This window comes from Seriola lalandi, unplaced genomic scaffold, assembly GCF_002814215.2.
Source record: "Seriola lalandi dorsalis isolate HSWRI2012SDOR001 ecotype SW California unplaced genomic scaffold, Sedor1 jcf7180002054482, whole genome shotgun sequence".
NCBI lineage: Eukaryota > Metazoa > Chordata > Actinopteri > Carangiformes > Carangidae > Seriola > Seriola lalandi.
Genome location: NW_019525035.1, coordinates 632229 through 651858, shown reverse-complemented (window position 1 = coordinate 651858; position 19630 = coordinate 632229). Strand labels below are relative to the sequence as shown.

The 19630-nt window shown below is 44.3% G+C and overlaps 1 protein-coding gene across 1 annotated transcript in view; it reads right to left on the bottom strand.

Annotated features, from left to right (window-relative positions):
- The window catches only part of itgav (integrin, alpha V), a 32650-nt gene that overhangs the window by 3855 nt on the left and 9165 nt on the right, over positions 1–19630 (bottom strand). The window contains exons 3-27 of the mRNA XM_087175673.1: positions 16466–16557; positions 15944–16058; positions 15047–15108; positions 14058–14106; positions 11053–11175; positions 10558–10602; positions 10177–10220; positions 9914–9970; positions 8867–8919; positions 8120–8195; positions 7502–7631; positions 7279–7376; positions 6547–6640; positions 6356–6401; positions 5193–5300; positions 4915–4970; positions 4590–4744; positions 4304–4435; positions 4027–4094; positions 3724–3868; positions 3295–3387; positions 2774–2853; positions 775–855; positions 520–550; positions 318–476 (exon numbers count right to left, since the gene is read on the bottom strand). Of these exons, the coding sequence (XP_087031799.1) occupies positions 318–476; positions 520–550; positions 775–855; positions 2774–2853; positions 3295–3387; positions 3724–3868; positions 4027–4094; positions 4304–4435; positions 4590–4744; positions 4915–4970; positions 5193–5300; positions 6356–6401; positions 6547–6640; positions 7279–7376; positions 7502–7631; positions 8120–8195; positions 8867–8919; positions 9914–9970; positions 10177–10220; positions 10558–10602; positions 11053–11175; positions 14058–14106; positions 15047–15108; positions 15944–16058; positions 16466–16557 (2192 nt within the window). The remainder of the gene's footprint in view (positions 1–317; positions 477–519; positions 551–774; positions 856–2773; positions 2854–3294; positions 3388–3723; positions 3869–4026; positions 4095–4303; positions 4436–4589; positions 4745–4914; positions 4971–5192; positions 5301–6355; positions 6402–6546; positions 6641–7278; positions 7377–7501; positions 7632–8119; positions 8196–8866; positions 8920–9913; positions 9971–10176; positions 10221–10557; positions 10603–11052; positions 11176–14057; positions 14107–15046; positions 15109–15943; positions 16059–16465; positions 16558–19630) is intronic.

The window sequence follows — 19630 nt, the reverse complement described above, 5'->3', positions numbered from 1 at the left end:
GTGTGTGTGTGTGTGTGTGTGTGTGTGTATGTGTGTGTATGTGTGTGTGTGTATGTGTGTGTGAGTGTGTGTGTGTGTGCGTGTACCTCATAGACATGTACTATTTGTGGTCCGATGTCATCCCCGTCCACAGGAGGCTCTTTAGGTTTCCAGTTGGCGATGGGAAGCAGCACCTGACCAGGAGACGACGACCTGGGAAGAGAAGACACCAACACACATATTATATTAATTTGAATAATCTCATCATAAATATTTTACACATAGAAATGTGTGTGTGTGTGTGTGTGTGTGTGTGTGTGTGTGTGTGTGTTCCTCACCGTCACATTGAGCGGGTTGAGCAAGGTGTCCGTGGTGCAGTTGATGGGTCCCTCGGTGTCGTAGCTTGTGATGTAGAGCAGGGAGCCGTTCCTGAACTGGTACGGCCAATCCACCGTCAGAGCCGCTTTACTGATCGTACTGGGCCCACTGTTCAGGAGCTGGGAGTGAGGGAGCGTCACAATGATGTCACAATGATGTCACAATGATGTCACACAGGTTATTTAATGTGTTACTGTAGGTAACAAAGTCCAAAGTCTTCGCATCAGACATGGTGGGGACCGTCTTTCATTGATACATCCTCTAGAATCAGGTGAGTCTGCATCTGTGTTAGCTTTAGCTTTAGCTACATGTACAACTGAGTGCGGATGTGAATATATACAGTGTGTGTGTGTGTGTGTGTGTGTGTGTGTGTGTGTGTGTGTGTGTGTGTGTGTGTGTGTGTGTGTGTGTGTTTACCCTCTAATGGAGACCTTAGCGAGCACAGCCAGCTTGGTGATGCTGGAGACTCGGGGGCTGGTGTTGTCGAATTGGTTGGAGCTGAGACACAGAGGAAACACAGACTTCATGTAAACGTGTGATAAAACACTGAAACACATTTAAATAAGAACGTGAACAACAACAGATGCAGGGACGGACTTTAAACACAGTGTTGTGAGGTTGGTGCTGTTATACTAGAAGCAGCCACAGGGTGGTGCTGCTGCCTTTGACCTGACGGAGGAAAAACGATCCTCAGCTCATTTACATTTAGAGTTAGTTCATTATATCCACACACAGTTTCACATTTGCCAGAATAGACACAATATTTTACACAAATGTTTATCTTAAATATATAAGTATATTCTAAATACATTGTTCTCATTATTAAGTCATGTTATGTTCATTTAGCAAGAGCTTTTGTCCTGAGAGTCTTAAAATAACAACCCTGAACCACAGGAAGAGAAGGGTGAGATGTTCGGACGAGGATATATCCTCTAATCAGCAGCTATTTTTGAAACCAATTAATCTCTGACATTATTTTTTAAGCAAAAAAAGAAAAAAAAAAGTTTCTCAGAGAATTTGCTCTGACCAGTTTCATGACAGTAAAGTGAACGTATTTTAGTTTTTGGGTTCTCAAAACAACATTGGAAAATGTCACCATGGACTTTCAGAAACTCTAACTGATGGTTTTTTCAAGCATTTTAAAAAAAATTTTATGGCAAAAACAACTAATTTATCGAGACAATAACTATCAGATGAATCAATAATGACAATAATAGTCACTTGTGAGTGAATCTCTTCCACACAGCAAATCTGTCCTTCAGTAACAGTGTGTGTCAGAGAGCTGAGGAGGACTGAGCGGTCAGACTGAGACCTATCATTAACATACCTCTCTCTCTCTCTCTCTCTCTCTCTCTCTCTCTCTCTCTCTCTCTCTCTCTCTCTCTCTCTCACACGCACACACACGCACAGACTCAGAGGAATGTGAAGACTGAGTGTGTCTGAGCTTTCAGGGTGTTTACCATTCAAATGAGCTGCGGGACAAAAGCTGCTCTGCTCTGATGAATGCTGATGTGACGACTGTTTACAGACTGTTCACACATGAACACAGCTTCTCCAGCTTCAAGCATGTTTAGCTGACAGTTTGTCAGACTACGTCCACATGACGTTTTCATTTTAAAATGCTGTTTTCAAACAAAAACAATCTCCATCTAGAACAACACACCTTTAAAATGCACGGTATTGCGCAGGTATGTACCTGAGCAATCACGTACACTGAGCATGTGTGAGCCAGTGTAAACAAGAAGCAGATTGTCATCTCTGCAGTTGATTAATTGCAGAAAATAACAAGGAAGAGCAAAGACAGCTGCAGTGTTAAGAATATAACTCCTCAACAGCTGCTAGCAGAAACAACAAAGTCAGTAAAGCTTGTGTTTCATTATCCATGTCGCTTTCACCCCTGGAAGTCGAGGCAGATAAGGTCCAGATAAGACAATGTTTCTGAAGTCTCTGTTCAGTGGACAGGAGGGGAAAACGTAGCAGAAGAGACGTGGTTTAAAATGAAAACGTAGTAGTGTGGACGTAGCCTCAGTGCTATTATTTCTCTTTTCTTGCTTCTATGTGGAATTAAGAGTTCCCATGACTCTCATGAAGTATGTTTTGGCTTATGTTACCTCACATTTAGTCAAACTTTAGTCTCATTACCAGCAGCTGAATCAGCTGTGATCAGCTGGTGTTTGGATGGATGTACAGACACTGGATCACTGTGATCACTAAGTTCTGCAGCTGTAAAGAGCATCTTTTTTTCTATGATTTCCAAGGAGATTTCTTCTGGATGGACATCGGAGATAACGAAGTGGAAGTCAGACTGGATCAGACAGGAGGTTTTAGGTCTGTGTGTTCAGATTTGACTCAGAGGAGGAGGAATGGTGAGTGGGGCTCTGTGCTGGACAAAGACTGGACAAAGACTGGACTGCACCTGACGATCTGCAGGTCAAACTTGACAAAGGTGTCCTCCTCCGACAGCTGGTGCACGCTGAACTTCAGCTCTGCCAGCACCTGGCCAATCACAGCATGAGAAGAGACAGCAAAGGACCAATCAGAGAGCAGGAGGAGAGAGGAAAAACATCATTATGTGGAGGAGCTGTCAGAAACATTCAGTCCTGTAGGAAACACTGCAGACGAGTCACAAAACTCCCTCGATAAACATCTTGTTTATATTTTCTGACTGTGTCGACAGCACCTCATTAATTCAATGCCAGTGAATGTGACATTAACAGTTACACGTTCAAGTTCTCCTTCATTTCAAGGCAAAGTAATCTGCACAATCCACAGCTGCTCCTGTCATTTCCTTTGTTTCCTCATGTTTCCCCCTGATATCTGACTTTCTAGTTAAATCTGCTCCACCATCCCCCACAAACGTGTCAGAGTAGCACCAAAAAAAACACCCAGAATGCAACATGATCACACGCCCACTGGTTCAGTTATCTGTCCACTGACCGTGGTTCCTCCCTTCATGGGGTTTCCCAGGTCACACACCACCATCTTGGTCTGGTTTTCCTTCTTGTACGCACAGGACAGCCTGGTGAAGACCTGCAGAAACCACAAAGTAACATCTCAGTTTTATCTCCCGCTGACGACAGAACCTGAAACGGGTTTGTCAGAGATCCAGAGATTTCCTGGGAACAGTTTGTTTATCAGAGTGTGTGAGCCTAATTACTGCCACGTAACTGTCGTAGTTTGGTTCCAGTCATAGAGGGGGAGTCCTGAGCTCCATTAGGGATATTTTCAATCTTCTAATATCTGAGAACTTCGGGTTCTTGAGTTAAATTTAGGTGCCAAAGACAGTATTGTGTTGTGTGTGTGTGTGTGTGTGCAGAAGCTCTGGTATTAAAACCTGATTTCCAGCTCTGGGTGACGGAGACGAACCTGAGTGCGGACGACCTCGATGAAGTCGGCCTGTGGCGGAGGGTAGATGTGGAGCTCGGCCTCGTAGGCGCCCTCTCCCTGGTTCGCAGCGCTGACCATCAGGCTCAGAGCGTTGTCATCGCCGATGTAGATCTGTCCACGGTCACTGCGGCAACGAAAACAATCACTATGGTAACATGTCCTAAATCAAGTTTTTCTTTTAAATATTGCAGCTTCATTTTTGTTTCTTTTTTTTTTTTTGAATGGAAAAAAATATGAAGCAAAGAGATTGTTTTCATTTCAATCACAGTGTCAGTGTCTCACCTCTTCACTGACAACTTCAGGTCAGGTTTACAGATGTTGTCCTCTCCACAGTCCAACAGGATGTGAGCCTGAGGGAAGGAAAGAAGGAAGGAAGGAAGGAAAGAAAAAGGACAAAAGGAACGAAGGTGTCACAGACAAAGACAGAGGATCAGTCGTTGAATACTGAACGTTCGGAGAGTAAAGACACATCAGTCTTTACAACACACACACACACACACACACAAACACACACACACACACACACACACACACACACACACACACACACACGCGTTACCTGCTTGGTGACGTTGGAGGGGGCCGACATGTCGAGGATGGGCAGCAGTCCAGTTTTGTCTGCGGCCTGCTGGTAGTCCAGACTGTACTCCATCGCCACGGAGATGGGAGTGATCTTATCCCGAAACTCGTCCTGAGAGAGAGAGAGAGAGAGAGAGAGACGTTCACACAGATGTCAGCTCAGCTACTGCTGCTTCATATTTAGGACCAACGCATCAGTTCATTTTGTCGGCTGTCTCGGTTTCATTCGTCGGCGCTCTGAGCTCGCCTTGTTTGCGTTTCCTCACCCGCAGGAAGACGTACTGCTCCTCGCAGGCCGGGCCTTTGCCGTTGGACACCGTCATGTTCTTGGAGTACTGGAAGGTCCGACTGTGCAGGAAGAGGACGCGCTTGGTCGCCTCCTTCTGCTTCAGACGGTCCAACATGATGTCCACGCGAAAATCTGGAGGCAGAGAAGAATACGAGGGACGGTTATGGATCTGACAGAGGAGATGAGATAATGACGTGGCCTTCAAGCTGCAGAACCACAACCTGATAATCAACACACACACACACACACACTAGAGCGTCTGTGGTTGTGCTGCAGAGAGGAGCCGGTGGTGTGTCACTTACTGAGAGTAGCTGGAGCTCCGCGGCCGCTGGCCTTCAGACAATACTTCACCTTAAAACTGAAGACACACATAGACAGAAAGTCTTTATTGTCACCGAAGGGCGTTTCATCATGACAAATTACAGTAAGACATGAGGCAGTATTTACTAACTGCAACGACAACTCGATTAATGTTCAGTGAATTGTGCAGCACCACGTAGATTTTGATTGATCCTAAACAGGAAGCTGAGTGAGTGATGCAGTTTGTGTCAGAACAACCTGAACAGATGTGAGAACTCACCAGGACACAGGTGTGCTTCGTCCAGGAAGTGTGCAGTTCTTCTCCTCCGGGTTGATGATCTGAGGCGTCATGTCCAACGTGGCGTTCACACTGATCACCGGACGAGCTCTGATGAAGTGGAAAGAGCAGACGCATTAATAATATAATTTAAAGGGTCTATTTGTACGATTTCTCTGCTGCCGAACGTGGTTTCTTGTCAGGAGTCGTTGGCGGTGGCTTCAGCCATCGCTGCGGTTATAATACGTCTTTTGAGCAGCTACGGCAGACTGGAGGCTACAGTGAGTCGCTATCGGAAAGTGACCAAACCGGAAGTGGCTAGCTGGTTAGCATGCTAACTTCAGTAGAAGAAAAGAAGTGATAGAGACAAGAGTTAACACTGATGTTGCTTTCCACCTCTGGAGACAGATGTTGCTGAGTAGAGGAATGAAGTTTGATGCTGAACTCACAACGTTTCTTCTAGACTGGTGAGTAAACAGCTGCTAATGCTAACGTTAGCTATGTAGCGATAGCAAAACTTTTACAGAATCATATCATCATTGAGATGATAACAGGCGATTTCACACTCAGCCTGAATATGATGATAATGAGATAATGATTTTCTTTGCAGCTCGGCAGGTTGGTCACATCTTCTGGTTCATTCTCACTCTATTACAAACCAGACAAGTTAGTTCTGCTGTGTGTAGACGAAGTCACAAACAAGTCAGGCTTCAAAATCACAACAATCAGTCTTTTCACATCTGTGTGTTTGGACTTGAGTTAAACTGAATTTTAAACTTAATCGTTCAGGATTTAATTATCTGCAGGAACACATCAATGAGCAGGGGAACCCAGTGGAGCAGTGAAGGGGTTAAATTTGTCCCAACAGCTTCTATAAAGTCAGGAGGAGGAAACAGCAGCTCTTTGATATCAGAGGTGGCCTCGCTCATTAAACTCCTCAGCTTCCATCAGCAGCATCACACACACACACACACACACAGCAGGGGTGCGCAGAGACACACACACACACACACAGCAGGGGTGCGCGCACACACACACACACACACACACACACAGACACACAGCAGGGGTGCGCGCGCACACACACACACACAGACACACACACACACAGACACACAGCAGGGGTGCGCACACACACACACACAAACACTATGATTTTTGATTACCTGTATAAAACAGCTTTGTCTGCTCCAAACACTCCCACTATTAAATCTGAAAGACAGAAACACACATCAGCTGTTTTTCACAGCAGCTCAGACGTTCATTTCACTCCTGCTGTGCCTGAGTGTGTGAGTGTGTGTGTGTGTGTGTGTGTCTGTGTGTGTGTGTGTGTGTGTGTGTGTGTGTGTGTGTGTACCTGGATATCCATTCTGGTCTATGTCAGTGTTTCCAGTCATGGAGTATCCAAAGCTAGGAGGCATGTAGCTGGACGCCCATTTGCCCTGCAGGACCTGAGACGACACACAACTTTAAGTGAACACACGTCCTCCCTCCTGTTGAATCAGTGAGTTTGATCCACATGTGGCAGAGAACACAGTCAGTGATAAACACTTCATATGCTCAGTTTGGGTAAAAACTTGAATGCTAACTTGCATTTCAAAAGTTGACAAATTTCAAGTATTAAAAGATGAAATCCATGGGAAAGACTGGAGAATCAAATGAGACAGGAGGAACAGGAAGAATTAGATCAGAGACAGATCGAAAAGTGATCTCTCCTGAATGTGCGATTGTTATTCAAATAAAAAATGCTCTGAGAACGTTTCATTCAACCTCCCTGTTGTTACGTGGTCTGATGTGGGCGGCAACGTTTTTGAGATTTTCAAGTGGAAAAAGGTTGGGAAGGTTGCCTCATCACTCTTCAGTCTGAGGCTCAGTTCCTGTTGTTTTATCATCAATACACAGTAACACTAACACACTTGTCAACTGTTTATCCGACAGGGAACAAATGTTCTTAACGTGCTCAGAAACAAAACAGCCTCATAACGATTCATCCTCTAAGGAACACGATGTTCACTTCATGTGAATCCATCTAGTGTTTGTTGAGAAACAGATCTGTTGTTCTGATTGATCTGATGTTAGTGGTACTGACCTGGGAAGGTGACAGGTCGGGCCCCCCACGGCGGCCATTGTGGATGTAGACCAAGCCGTTGTGGTCGGGGCCCCCGTAAGGAGCAGAGATGGCCACGTCTGGAGGGGAGACGGAGGAAAACGAGAGACATGAGCTGGAGGGAGGGGTTATCGAGCTCGGGGTGTGTACCTGGTCAGAATTAAGTGTGTGTGTGTGTGTGTGTGTGTGTGTGTGTGTGTCTTACCATTGTATCCGTCCATGTCCAGGTCTCCCAGTGCTGCGATGGCAGAGCCGTATCTGGCGTAGACCTCCGACCCCGGCAGCGTCTGAGCTGGGTGGAAGGAAAATCCACCTCGACCCAGGTACACAGACACCTGGGAGACACACACACACACACACACACACAGTTATAGCTGTAAGTACACAGAATTTAGTTTTTGTTTTCTTTTGGTCCAGTGTTTCAGATCTCGGCCGCTCAGCCTCGTGTTAGCATGCTAACATTTAATCTGCTTTCCCACCGGCCCAGGTGAGTCCACTTTGATCTGTCAGAGCCGCATCGAGCCACAACACGTCTCTCTTCTCTGATATCAGCCTCACTGTTTCCTGTTCTCGCTCTGAAGACACTGCTGATGCTTCCTGAACAATTGCTGACGCTGCTGCTGCTTCATGTTTCAGGTTTTCCACTGGTGAAACAGCAGGACTCTTTTATTGTGAAGGGATGTATACTTTCTGAGTTCATGCAGCTTCGTTAGCGTAACAAAACCTGGACGTATCAGTTTGTTTTAAACATTGGAGGGAGGAAACAGCCACAGTCAGCTGTTAGATATCTGTGTGTGTGTGTGTGTGTGTGTGTGTTTCCTACCTGTCCCACCTCCCTGAGTTTTCCGTCTGACCCTCTGTCCATGAAGAGAGGAGCTCCAACCAACAGATCCACCAGCCTGCCGACAGACAGAGAAGAAGAACAGATGAGCAGCAGACTCTCACCTCGGTGTTCTCATCATTAACAACACATTCTGTTAACATCAACACTTCTCATTAAACTCACGGTGCGTCCTCGATGAATGCACATCCTGCCTCATAAAACACTCGCGCAGAATTTGTTTAGAACAGTTCACGTCCATTATGTGGTCTTCCTCTCTGTTTTTAAACTGGCGCACTGCAGCGTTTTACGACACATCACCGCCACCAGCTGTTACCTCACTGCAGCTGGCAGTGTGTGTGTTGGACCGACCACAGTGCGCCTGATGTGACTGTATGTGTCTGTCATTCATGGATAAAAGTATAATAAACATCTTCAGGTTGAGGGGAGATATATGTTACATATATATTATATTTCATTGTTTATATTTTACAACATCGTTAAGGATCCAACCAGTGTCTCCCCACGTTTTTGACCTTGTGACCCCTCACAACAAAGCTCATCCTCGTCATGTTTCACATGTCTGAGCTGTTTCTTCCACAGACTCTAAACTTCTTAGAAAGCTTGATTTAAACAAGTCAAACAGGTGGGAGTTAGATTAGAGGAAAGTGAACAGAGGTTATAGATCTCATGTTTAAAGAGCTCACTCCGTCACTGAGAGGGAAATGGCCGCGTCAGACACAGACTTACCCGTCATTGTTTACATCAGTAGCAGCTACTGAATGTCCAAAGTAAGCCGCCATCTACAGGAGAGGAGACAAGGAGAGGAGACAAGGAGAGGAGTAAATTATAAAACATTAAAGTCAAACAAGCAAAAAGACACTGGTACTTATCGACAGTCAATCACTGCTGGGGTGAGTTACTCAGACTGTGTTGCAAACAGTTTACAGCTGCTTTCTAAACCACATTCACTGACAGGAGGAGGAAGAGTTAACGTAGCTCCAGCTCTGTATAAATCCCGTATTCAATAAAATTACCTGTTGAAAAATCTTCTACTGTATTTCAGAGGGAGAATTTAGTTTTTATTAAAAACCCTGAGCACTAGTGACCTGCAGCTCAGCTGACTCCGAGATGATGTTGATATGATCAGTAAACTGACAGCAACTGACGCTCCTCCATCCTCGCTCTCTCTCTCTCTTTAGTCTCTGAGGCATGAGGGAGGGAAGAGAGGAGCCAGGTGAGCTGAGGAGACACTGCTCTGTGACTCACCCCGACCTTTGACCTCTTCTACCTCTAGAGAAGGATTGTGTCTAACCCATCATCCTGAGCTCAGCTACTGATGGTCATGACTGCGGTGTGACTACAGAGTCGCTGAGGTAGAAGTTTTAAAGTCCCAAAAGAGGCTGATTCACAACCACAAGAACAACAACATGAGACGGACATGACGTCAGAGATCAGGGGGTAGATAGAGAGAGAGAGAGAGAGAGAGAGAGAGAGAGAGAGGGAGAGAGAGGGAGAGAGAGGGAGGGGCAGGGGGCAGTAAACAGATGAGTGATGGTGGGTTCAGAGGGTGAGATGAAGGAGGGACAGGAAAGTTAAGAGGAACTGTGTCATTAACTCTGCTGATGACAGCCTGCCCCCCCCCCCCTCCAGCGTGTGGGAGATTCGGCCTTTAGTTCAGTTCAGTGTTTACACTTCACACAGTGTTTATCTCAGAGTCGCTGTGTGATGTAAAATGAAACGTCACTGACAGAGAGACACCAGTCCTGGTTCTGTCTGCGCTCTCCTGCAGCTCACCTGAGTTCCTGTGAAGTTCACCATGGACTCCATGTTGAGGCCGTTGAATATGTTCACCTGAAACAATCAGAAAGACAACACCGGAGATCAGCTGACGCTACACACAACAACAACAACAACAACAACAACAACAACAACAACTGAATTCACATGGTCAGTATATATATGTCAGTATCCATTAATACAGTGTGTGTGTGTGTGTATGTGTGTGTGTGTGTGTGTGTGTGTGTGTGTGCGCGTGTACAGTGCGGACTAACACTTACATAACCCAGTGCCTTTTCCCCCCGAGGGACTCCAGTCACATAATCTATAGAGGAGAGAACGCCGTGTAAACATAACTGTGACTAGTTTTAATCAGAGCTGAAACTAATAATTATTATTTATTAATCGATTAATCATTTGAACACCCAAGAGTGATGTCACAGAACCCGGAGATATTCAGTTGCCACGACATTAAAACATCAGGGAATCCTCCGACGACCTTTTTCTTTATAAACCACTAAACAATTCATCGTTGCTGTCGATCAGCTAATTGATTAATTAACTAAAAGTCGCAGCTCGATCTGATTTAGATTTAATAATCAGATTAACAGCCTGTTCTGAATAAAAAGAGTGATATAAACACAGTGGTGAATTCACCTCACCTTCTTTTCCATCATCATTGAAGTCTCCGACTGTCACAGAGTATCCTGGAGAACACAGACAAACAACATGTTCCTCTGACGACTCTGAGTGGATCCAGCTCTACACTGACAACTGTCAGTCAGCTGTTCTTTATCATTCATTTGTGATTAGATGGAAATGAGTACGGTGGCCCTGAGAGCTCAACGCACCGCAACTTAAGAAAACACATGTAAATAGAAACACAAACCAACATCATCAATCTGACACTACATGTGCTGCAAATAGATAAACAAACGGCTTTAATGTGTGAATTGTTCTATGTAAATTTCATTATTATCATCATCATTATTATGATTATTATTATCATTAAACAGTGTTTCAATGAGCAGATATTCACACATCGGCATGTCTGACAAAACTCCTCTTCTGCAGCTTCAGGTGCGAATGTTGTGAGTGGACATTAACTCATGTCTGTACAGGTGTGTGTGTGTGTGTGTGTGTGTGTGTGTGGTTACCAAGGTAACTGTCGTCATAGTGGGCGCCGGCTGACTTGGTGGCGAGGTTGTTTGCGTACGGGATGATGAAATCTTCGTTAAACCGAGAGAAAATCTCTGAGATGTCATCGGAAATCAGCTGACCTGAGAAGAGAAGGGGAGAACCTTAGAGAACAGAGCAGAACAACAACGGAACAAGGAGAGAACAGTGAGAGAAAAGGGAGAGAACAAGGAGAGAACAGTGAGAGAACAAGGAGAGAACAAGGAGAGAACAGGGAGAGAACAAGGAGAGAACAGGGAGAGAACAGGGAGAGAACAGAGCAGGAAAGAGGAGAACAAGAAAAGCAGAGGAGAAGAAGAGGAGGGAGAAAGCAGAAGATAAAAGAACGAGTAGAGAGCCGACAAAAACTAAGGAGAATAAAACAGAACAGGGAGAGAACATGAGTAAAAAAAGGGGAAACAAACTCATTAGAAAGATAAGAGAACTTTGAGACAAGAGGATGAGAAAAAAAGGAGGGAAAAGAGAACCGAGGAGAACATAAAAAGGACAAACAGAAGAGAATGAGGAGAAAACTGAAGAACGAGGAGGTAGCCAGGATGGAAAAAGAAAAGAACAGGAGAGAAGGAGAACAAAAAAAGAGAACAGTGAGCAGAAAAGAACAGAAGAAGAACAGAAGAGGATACCAGAGAACAAAGAGAGATTATAAGAACAATAAGGAAACCAGAGGAGAACGGAGGAGAACAAAGAGAGAAGACTAGAACCACAGAAGAGAATAAAGTCACAGAGAAAAGTTCAGAAGAGAGGACGCTGATGGAGAACAACACAAGGAACAGAACGTGACAGAACCTTAGGAGCCAACAAGCAGAACAGAAGGAACGATGTTACACAACTGTGTTTACACGGATACACTTCTGGTTCAGGAAAACACACACAACTTGTAATTAAAGGAGCCGCCACAGAGACACACTGTTAACTACCGTCTAATCAGAAACAGAGCTGTGTGTGTGTGTGTGTGTGTGTGTGTGTGTGTGTGTGTGTGTGTGTGTGTGTGTGTGTGTGTGTGTGTCAAGTCAACAGGAAACAATAATTAGCTTACACACTCCAGGCAGAGAGAGAGAGAGATGGAGGGAGAGATGTGTGACTGACTCAGCGTTCAGGGTATACTGTGTCATACCCTCTAATGTCAGATGATTACACAAGCATTGGATTACAATACACACACACACACACACACACACACACACACACACACACACACACACACACACACACACACACCCTGACTGAACCCTAAACCTACCTGGACTTTACCTACTCATTAAACTCTTAAGAGACTGTAGGCTGCTCTGCACCGTAAGCCCCGCCCTCACTCACTCACTCACTCACTCACTCACTCACTCACTCACTCACTCACTCACTCACTCACTCACTCACGGAGCAGTTTATGTATTTATGGGTTTCCGGTTCTGGAGAATAGTCACAGTTTAACATTCTGGGAAAAATCCGTATCTAAAAAAGACAAGTTGTGGCTTGCAACATATTTTCATAATGTTGCTCATTATTTCTATCAGTTACGATAACACTGGTCGGACAGGGAGAGAAAGACGAGCAGTCTGATGGTCAGACTGGTCGTAAACAAACTAACAGTTTATCCAGATTTTCTAAATGGAAAACTGAAGGTGAGTGCAAGTGATAACTAGATCAAGGCTGAAGCAGGAAGTGGGTCTGTAAACTGTGATAATAATAGATCATACTGTTCACATTAGTTTCTCTTCCAAATAAGAAAAACCTGTCTTGTATTTGCATTCACTCGCTGGTCAGATGCTTTTATCCAAAGTGACTTACATTGACTTCAGCAATTAAAGCTGCCGTGTTGTTTTCTTGTGAACAAAGAAAGGTTTTGTTCAGTGTTCTTTACCAAAACACATTGTGTTCTTTGTCTTTGTCTAAAAAGAAAAAGAGAGATGCATTTCCTTCCTTACAAAACAACTGCAAAGCTGCTTTTTTGAATATTTTAAATCTTACATTGTTTACATCCATGTTCACTAGCTAACATTCTTCTTCTTCTGCCTTTAATTGCACATTACTGTGTATCTTGTTATACTATAGTAGCACCACCTGTAGATCAGAATAGTGTGAAACCATTGGTAGGGATATGTTAACAAACAGGAACGTCCTATAAAAAACATCACTCCATTGTGACACAGGGCACCTTTAACTTACATTTACTCATTCTGCAGACTTTATTCAAACAGACTTACAAAAGCTTAAAGCTCCTCCAGTCTAAAGGTCTGTGTCCATGTGTAGTGTGATTATAGATCAGCTCTAGCTTCTATATTAATACTGTGAAAGTATCAAAGCCTCAGTCCACAGAGAAATGCACACAGCCTGTATTCAGAAACTGAGCCTTAAAACCAGCCGTCAGGACTTCTGGAACTTTGTGATGTCACAACAAAGCAGTCACCAAGCCCCGCCCACCTGGACCCACCATCCAAACCTTTACAGGATTTGGTTTCTCTGAGTGTTTTTACCTGAAATCTGCTATATTTTTATTGGATCAGTCAGAAAACAGTCAGCCAATCAGAGGAGAGGCTCAGAGCCTCCTCTCTTCTGATTGGCTCACAGACCTGTTGTTACTAGAGCTCCAGAGAGAAGCCTGAGAGAGGAGATGTAAAACTACACTGAGATGGTTTTTATATCTTCTTATGAATCAACACTTCAAATAAAAAAATGGAAAGTGTAAATTATGGAGCTTTAAAACTTGTTGTAGTGTTGAAAATAACATGATTATATTGTTGAATGTATTAAACTTAAGTACTGAAAATGTACTTTATGCTTAACTGGCTGAACATTGCCTAACCCTTCACCACTGACCCAAAAATCAAGTCTTTCCGTCAAGCTGTCCCCAATTAACTTGTCTTTAGTCCAAATTTGTCCACAAACATAGCTTATGATAGAAACACACACACACACACACACGCACACACACACACACACACTCTCTCTCTCTTAGTGTAACACTCACCCTGCCAGTAGAAGCTGCCAGGTCCTCCCACCACCACCCTGTTGTTGTTCTGAAACCACAAAAACAAAGAGGAACAGAGGAAAAGATTTCATGACTTTCGTTTCTCATTCGGTCCCTGAAGTCAGTAAAGAATACTTTCTCCATTCCCAGAGGTGTGAGCGGTTAATGACAACACCTCCGCCTCGACAACCGCACAGACCCAAATACACGCAGGCCGAGGATCAAGCCCCAACCATAACCCTGTTTTTATACACAGTGGAACTGCAGCCACAGACTACGTCCACTCTACTACCATTTCATTTTAAAATGCATGTCTTTTTCTACGTTTCCTCCTCCCGTCCACACGACTCCAGAGATTTCAATTACCAAAAACAGAGACTTTAGGAAACGCTGCCGGAAACTCTGGGGTTGTGTTGTCGGAGACCTTTGGAAACGATGATGTAGACACATATGGTTGTTCCCTGATTGGGTCTCATCAGCATCAACCACCAGTGGTGAAAGCAAGATGAATAATGACTTACACATGTTACTGACCTTGTTGTTTTTGCTAGCAGCAGTTAAAATCTGCATTTTAATGCTACAGCTGTCTTTGCCGTTCCTCGTTTGTAGTGTTTTGTGCGACTAATCAACTGCAGATTAGACAATCTACATCCCGTTTACACCAGCTCACGCGTGCCCAGTGTACACGAATGGTCATGTATGTGTGTGTTTTCAGGTGTGTTAGTCTGGATGGACATGTAGTAGTGTGGACGTCGCCTAACAGGATCTAATTCTGTGGGAAACACCCTCCACATGCACTTCGCTCCTGTCTCCACAGTCTGGTCAGATACTAAACTGCATCTGTTCTCTTGGTACCTACTGAATCTAATCTGATCTAATTGTAAGTCAACCTGTGATTCCCAACTCTGTTACTATCACCACAGCAGACTCTCCTCACAGTGCTGCTGCGGAAAGCCCTTTGAATAAAAACCTGGGTCTCGGTTACCTACCTTAAGGAAGTCGGCACTGAAGCCGGCCTGGCAGAAGCCCTGCCCCTCTGGTGAGTGGGCATCTGGATGGAGAAATCAAACATTTTGTCATATATCATATAAAGAGAAGTAGACAGAAGAAGAAATTATTTTTACAGCTATTATAAGAGAGTCCTGATGCAGAAAGCAGCACTACTGACTGGATCTGAGCTACTTACTGAAACCTGCACTAACTGATTTTTTTCTTATTCATTTCAGCAGAAGCATGTTGTGAACACAACACTGATATATCATCATGTGACGATTATTAATAAGCACATATAATTACCACATCCTGTTTACAGCTGTGTAAAGCCAAGGGGAGCTGCAGGTTCAGTCCTTTAAAACTCCATATAGTCTAAAGGTCTCTGTCCATGTGTTTGATTATAGATCAGCTCTAGCTTCTATATTAATACTGTGAAAGTATCAAAGCCTCAGTCCACAGAGAAATGCACACAGCCTGTATTCAGAAACTGAGCCTTAAAACCAGCCGTCAGGACTTCTGGAACTTTGTGATGTCACAACAAAGCAGTCAACCTTGTGGTTCTTAAAACCACAAATATATCTTCTTATGTATCAACACTTCAAATAAAATATGGTGGCTTTAAAGAGTAACTTAACACCCCCTGGGAATCTTGTTTTTTTTTTTACCTGCAGTGATGTACAGGTGTACTCCAGTACACTGTGACGTCACTGTTAGGTTGCAGGAGCAACAAAGCTCACTTCGGACTACAACCAAGAGACGTGAAACACTTTCAACCGCAGAGAACAACAAAACTCTGCTTTTCAGCCTGGTGTTCAGTTACTCTTTAAACATGCAACACCTGCGACATGTTTCATGCACGTGAGCTCAAGAGAAGACAGAAGAAGAAGACGGACTTGATCTGCAGGGCGAGTACTCCACCACCGTGGTTCCTTTCTTCAGGTAACACGTTCCCACCGGCTCTCGCTCAGAGACGCCAAAGGTCGACCACTGGTACAGAGGAGCACAGGCCTGGAAAACACACACACACACACACACACACACACACACACATAAATACCCAAACCAGTCCGAGCCTCAGGTCGCGCACACAAACCGTGCACGTGATGTGAGCGCACTGAACAGATCCGTCAGAAGTCCTACCAGGCGAGGGAGCATCTCTGCTCCGCACGGAGACGTTACGAGCGCTCGCAATGTCTCAACACTCGCTCGTCAAGTTGACTTTTGACTTTTAATAAGATATACAGTATATATATAGTTCTCTACTTGAATGAGACGATTCAGTATCCATGTACTGGCTGATGCTATGAATGAAGTTAATTTCATTTAGCTATTACAGTCAATGCTTCGTGCCGTCACTGTCTGTGTGTGTGCGTGTGTGTGTGTGTGTGTGTGTGTGTGTGGTGTAGTCCTCTCACCAGGATGTGCTCTCCATCAGATCGTACCGAGGCACCGAACCATTGCTTGGATTTAAACTCCATCTGAGCCCCGTCTTTATTCATCCTGTCGTCTGCAAAGAGTGACAGTCTGATTATTGACTGGTTTAAATGGCACCAGAAACACTTTGAGACATCAGAGGTCTTCATTAGTCAGATCATCTCACACCAGGAGTGTTGCCAGATTTGACAGACAACCAATGGGCCACATCATCCCAGAAGAAGACAATTACATTCAATATAAATACTTGAGTAAATGCACTTGGACATTGGGCAAACCTTCTCAACAAGTTAGTTGTGTAACAGCTACACTAAAGCAACGTTAGTTAGACACACGGTTCAGAGGAAAACTAAATATAAACCCGATAAACAGTGATGAAATCAAAACCACACTAATGCCATGTACAGCCCGGATCCAGCTGGCTCAAGTTATGCTGCGTTCAAAACAGAAAACACCACAGAGCTCAGTGTCGCTGCTGAAATAAAAGGAGTCCCTCACAAATCCAACACAATATGTGGATAGGAAGCAGATAAATACTTAAGCCTGGTCTGGGGTAATGTACGCAGACACTGAGGAAATGTTTGGGATTTTCCCGTCAGGGAGGGAAACTCCCAACCTGCTGACAAGTGTTGGCCGTGCCTGTTGGATTTCCTCTGAATCTCAGAGCCTCAGTACGTTTTATTAAATGGAGGTCTTTGGTTTTTGGTCCACATCAGACGGACACTGTGGATTAGTTTCCCCAAGTTCGGCGAAAAGTCGGATATTTGAACCCTAATCTGTAATTAAGGCGGTGAATCAGCCGCGCGTGATGCTACGGGTTTTCTGCCAGCTAAGTTAGCGTCTTAACAGCACTGTAACCATTACAACAGACTCTGTCTATCTGTTTGTTGTTTGTGTCAATCCTTAATCCAACATGTGAATCACGAGTTATGACACATAGCGTTGGTTGAGCCACAGAGATGTCAGAGTACACTACGCTAGCTGTGTCCCAATTCAGTGGCTGCATCCTTTGACCTATTGCGCCACAGCGGCGCCACTGCACTGCCCCGACTCACTGGCTCCTTCAAACAGAAATGCGTCCTTCTTTTCCGAGGAAACGAAGGCTCCCAACGGGTGTCATTGCACACCGGTGATGAAAATAATATGGCAGCTAACAACACTGACAGAGAGCCTGAGGATTTCACTTCTAAATGTAAGTACTGGGTTTCAGTTCAACAGCTGACGGTACAGCTGATAAAACCGAGGGCCTTAAAACTTCAAGTTTTTGTAAAATAAAAAAGCAACACGTTCCTCCGTGAATCAGACCGCCTGATCTCGGTTCAGCCTTCACGGTCTACGACGGCTACTAAGGAAGGACCATTGTTACCATCTTAGTGCACGTTAGCATGCTAACATTTGCTAATGACATTACTTTCAATTATATTATATTTATAGATAGATTTAATATGGAACCTCTTCAAAAACCTCCTTATTCTGTTTAACTCCGACACCAGCGTTTAATCATATTGATCTTTATGCAACTATATTTATTTTGATTTATTTTGTATTTTATGTCTTGTAGATTATTATTTCCATTTCATGTACTTGTACTTCATCTTTTACTGTGAGGTGTAAGGTGTCCTTGTTACCTCGAAAGGCACCTATAAATAAAGCATATTATAATTTTTTATTTTTTTATCATTGAATGATAATATTTGTAAGTATGGAGGCTGAGGGGACTGTTGACCTGATGATGGCGCTAGATGAAAAGTCAGAGGATCAACTATTATGAATGAATGACTCTGTTGCTGATTTATTTATATTCACACAGTTTTTTAATGGATGTCCTCAAATGTCTTGTTCTGTCCGACCAACAGCCCAAAGAGATTTAATTTACACAGATCTAACAGGACACACTCTGAATCAGGATGGTCTGAGTTGTATTAATATCTTGTTTTCCACTCACTTCCTGCTACATGCTGCCCCGTACAGAAGTAAAATAAATCCTTAAAATATAGAGATATATAAAGACATGCAGCATGAGCAGACGAGCCACACTAATAAAAGAAAATAAAAACCCGAGCAGGAACAAAAGCTTGTGCTGCATCATGGTTAAACAGCCAGAATAGACCAGACTAACACTGAGTCAGAGTCATACCACACACACACACACACACACACACACACACCACACACACACACACACACACACACACACACACACACACACGATCAGAGCAGAATTCCAGTTAATTCTGCTCTCTGGTCCAGTGAAGCTTTAGGCAGCGATCACGAAGGTCAAATCAACAACAAAGGCCTCAATTGTGGAGGAAAACGCATAACTAGGCCACTCACTAACACCGCCACGGCCAGAGGGAACAACATCAGTGTTTTGACTTCTGTCAGTGCAAACAGGAGCCTGCAGGGTCCGCGTGTGTCCAGCGCCTTGCTCAGAGGCACTGCAGCAGGGCAGGGCAGTTATACTGTCAGGCTCCAAATAAACATACTGTGACTTACTGAAGCGGTGGGAGACAAATTCACCTTTTAAGGGCACAACAGACCTGAAGCTGTTCACAGCATGAAGGCGACGAGCTGCAGCACGGACGAAGTCTGAGGTGACGAGGAAGCAGAGTCACCGATCAATATCCCGACTGTTTATATGATGTGTGTAATGTGTTTGATGGTAATTAAACATGTCATAGAACGTTGTTTATTATTGATTACTGTTTATTACTGTGATGACACACTACATGTCTGCAGGGGGCTTATGTTGCACCACGGTGTGTATGTTGTGTATTTAAAAAAGAACAGGGCACAACTGTGTGTCAGTGTTTGTTACTTCCTACTCTCATGGCTGAGGTCTACCGCAGAGTACAGAGCAGGCTGGACAGCCAGTCACAACACACACACACACACACACAGACACACACACAGACACACACACGCACGCACGCACGCACGCACACACACACACACACGCACGTCATGAAGAGAAACTAAAACCACAGTCAATACTAAAGTCTCTGTAAAAAGGGAGGACAGGTGAAGAAGACCAGGCTTAACCCACGACCCCCTGCTCCCAACCCTCACACACACACACACACACACACACACACACACACACACACACACACACACCTTCTCTTCCTCATTAGTGTCGCCTCCCT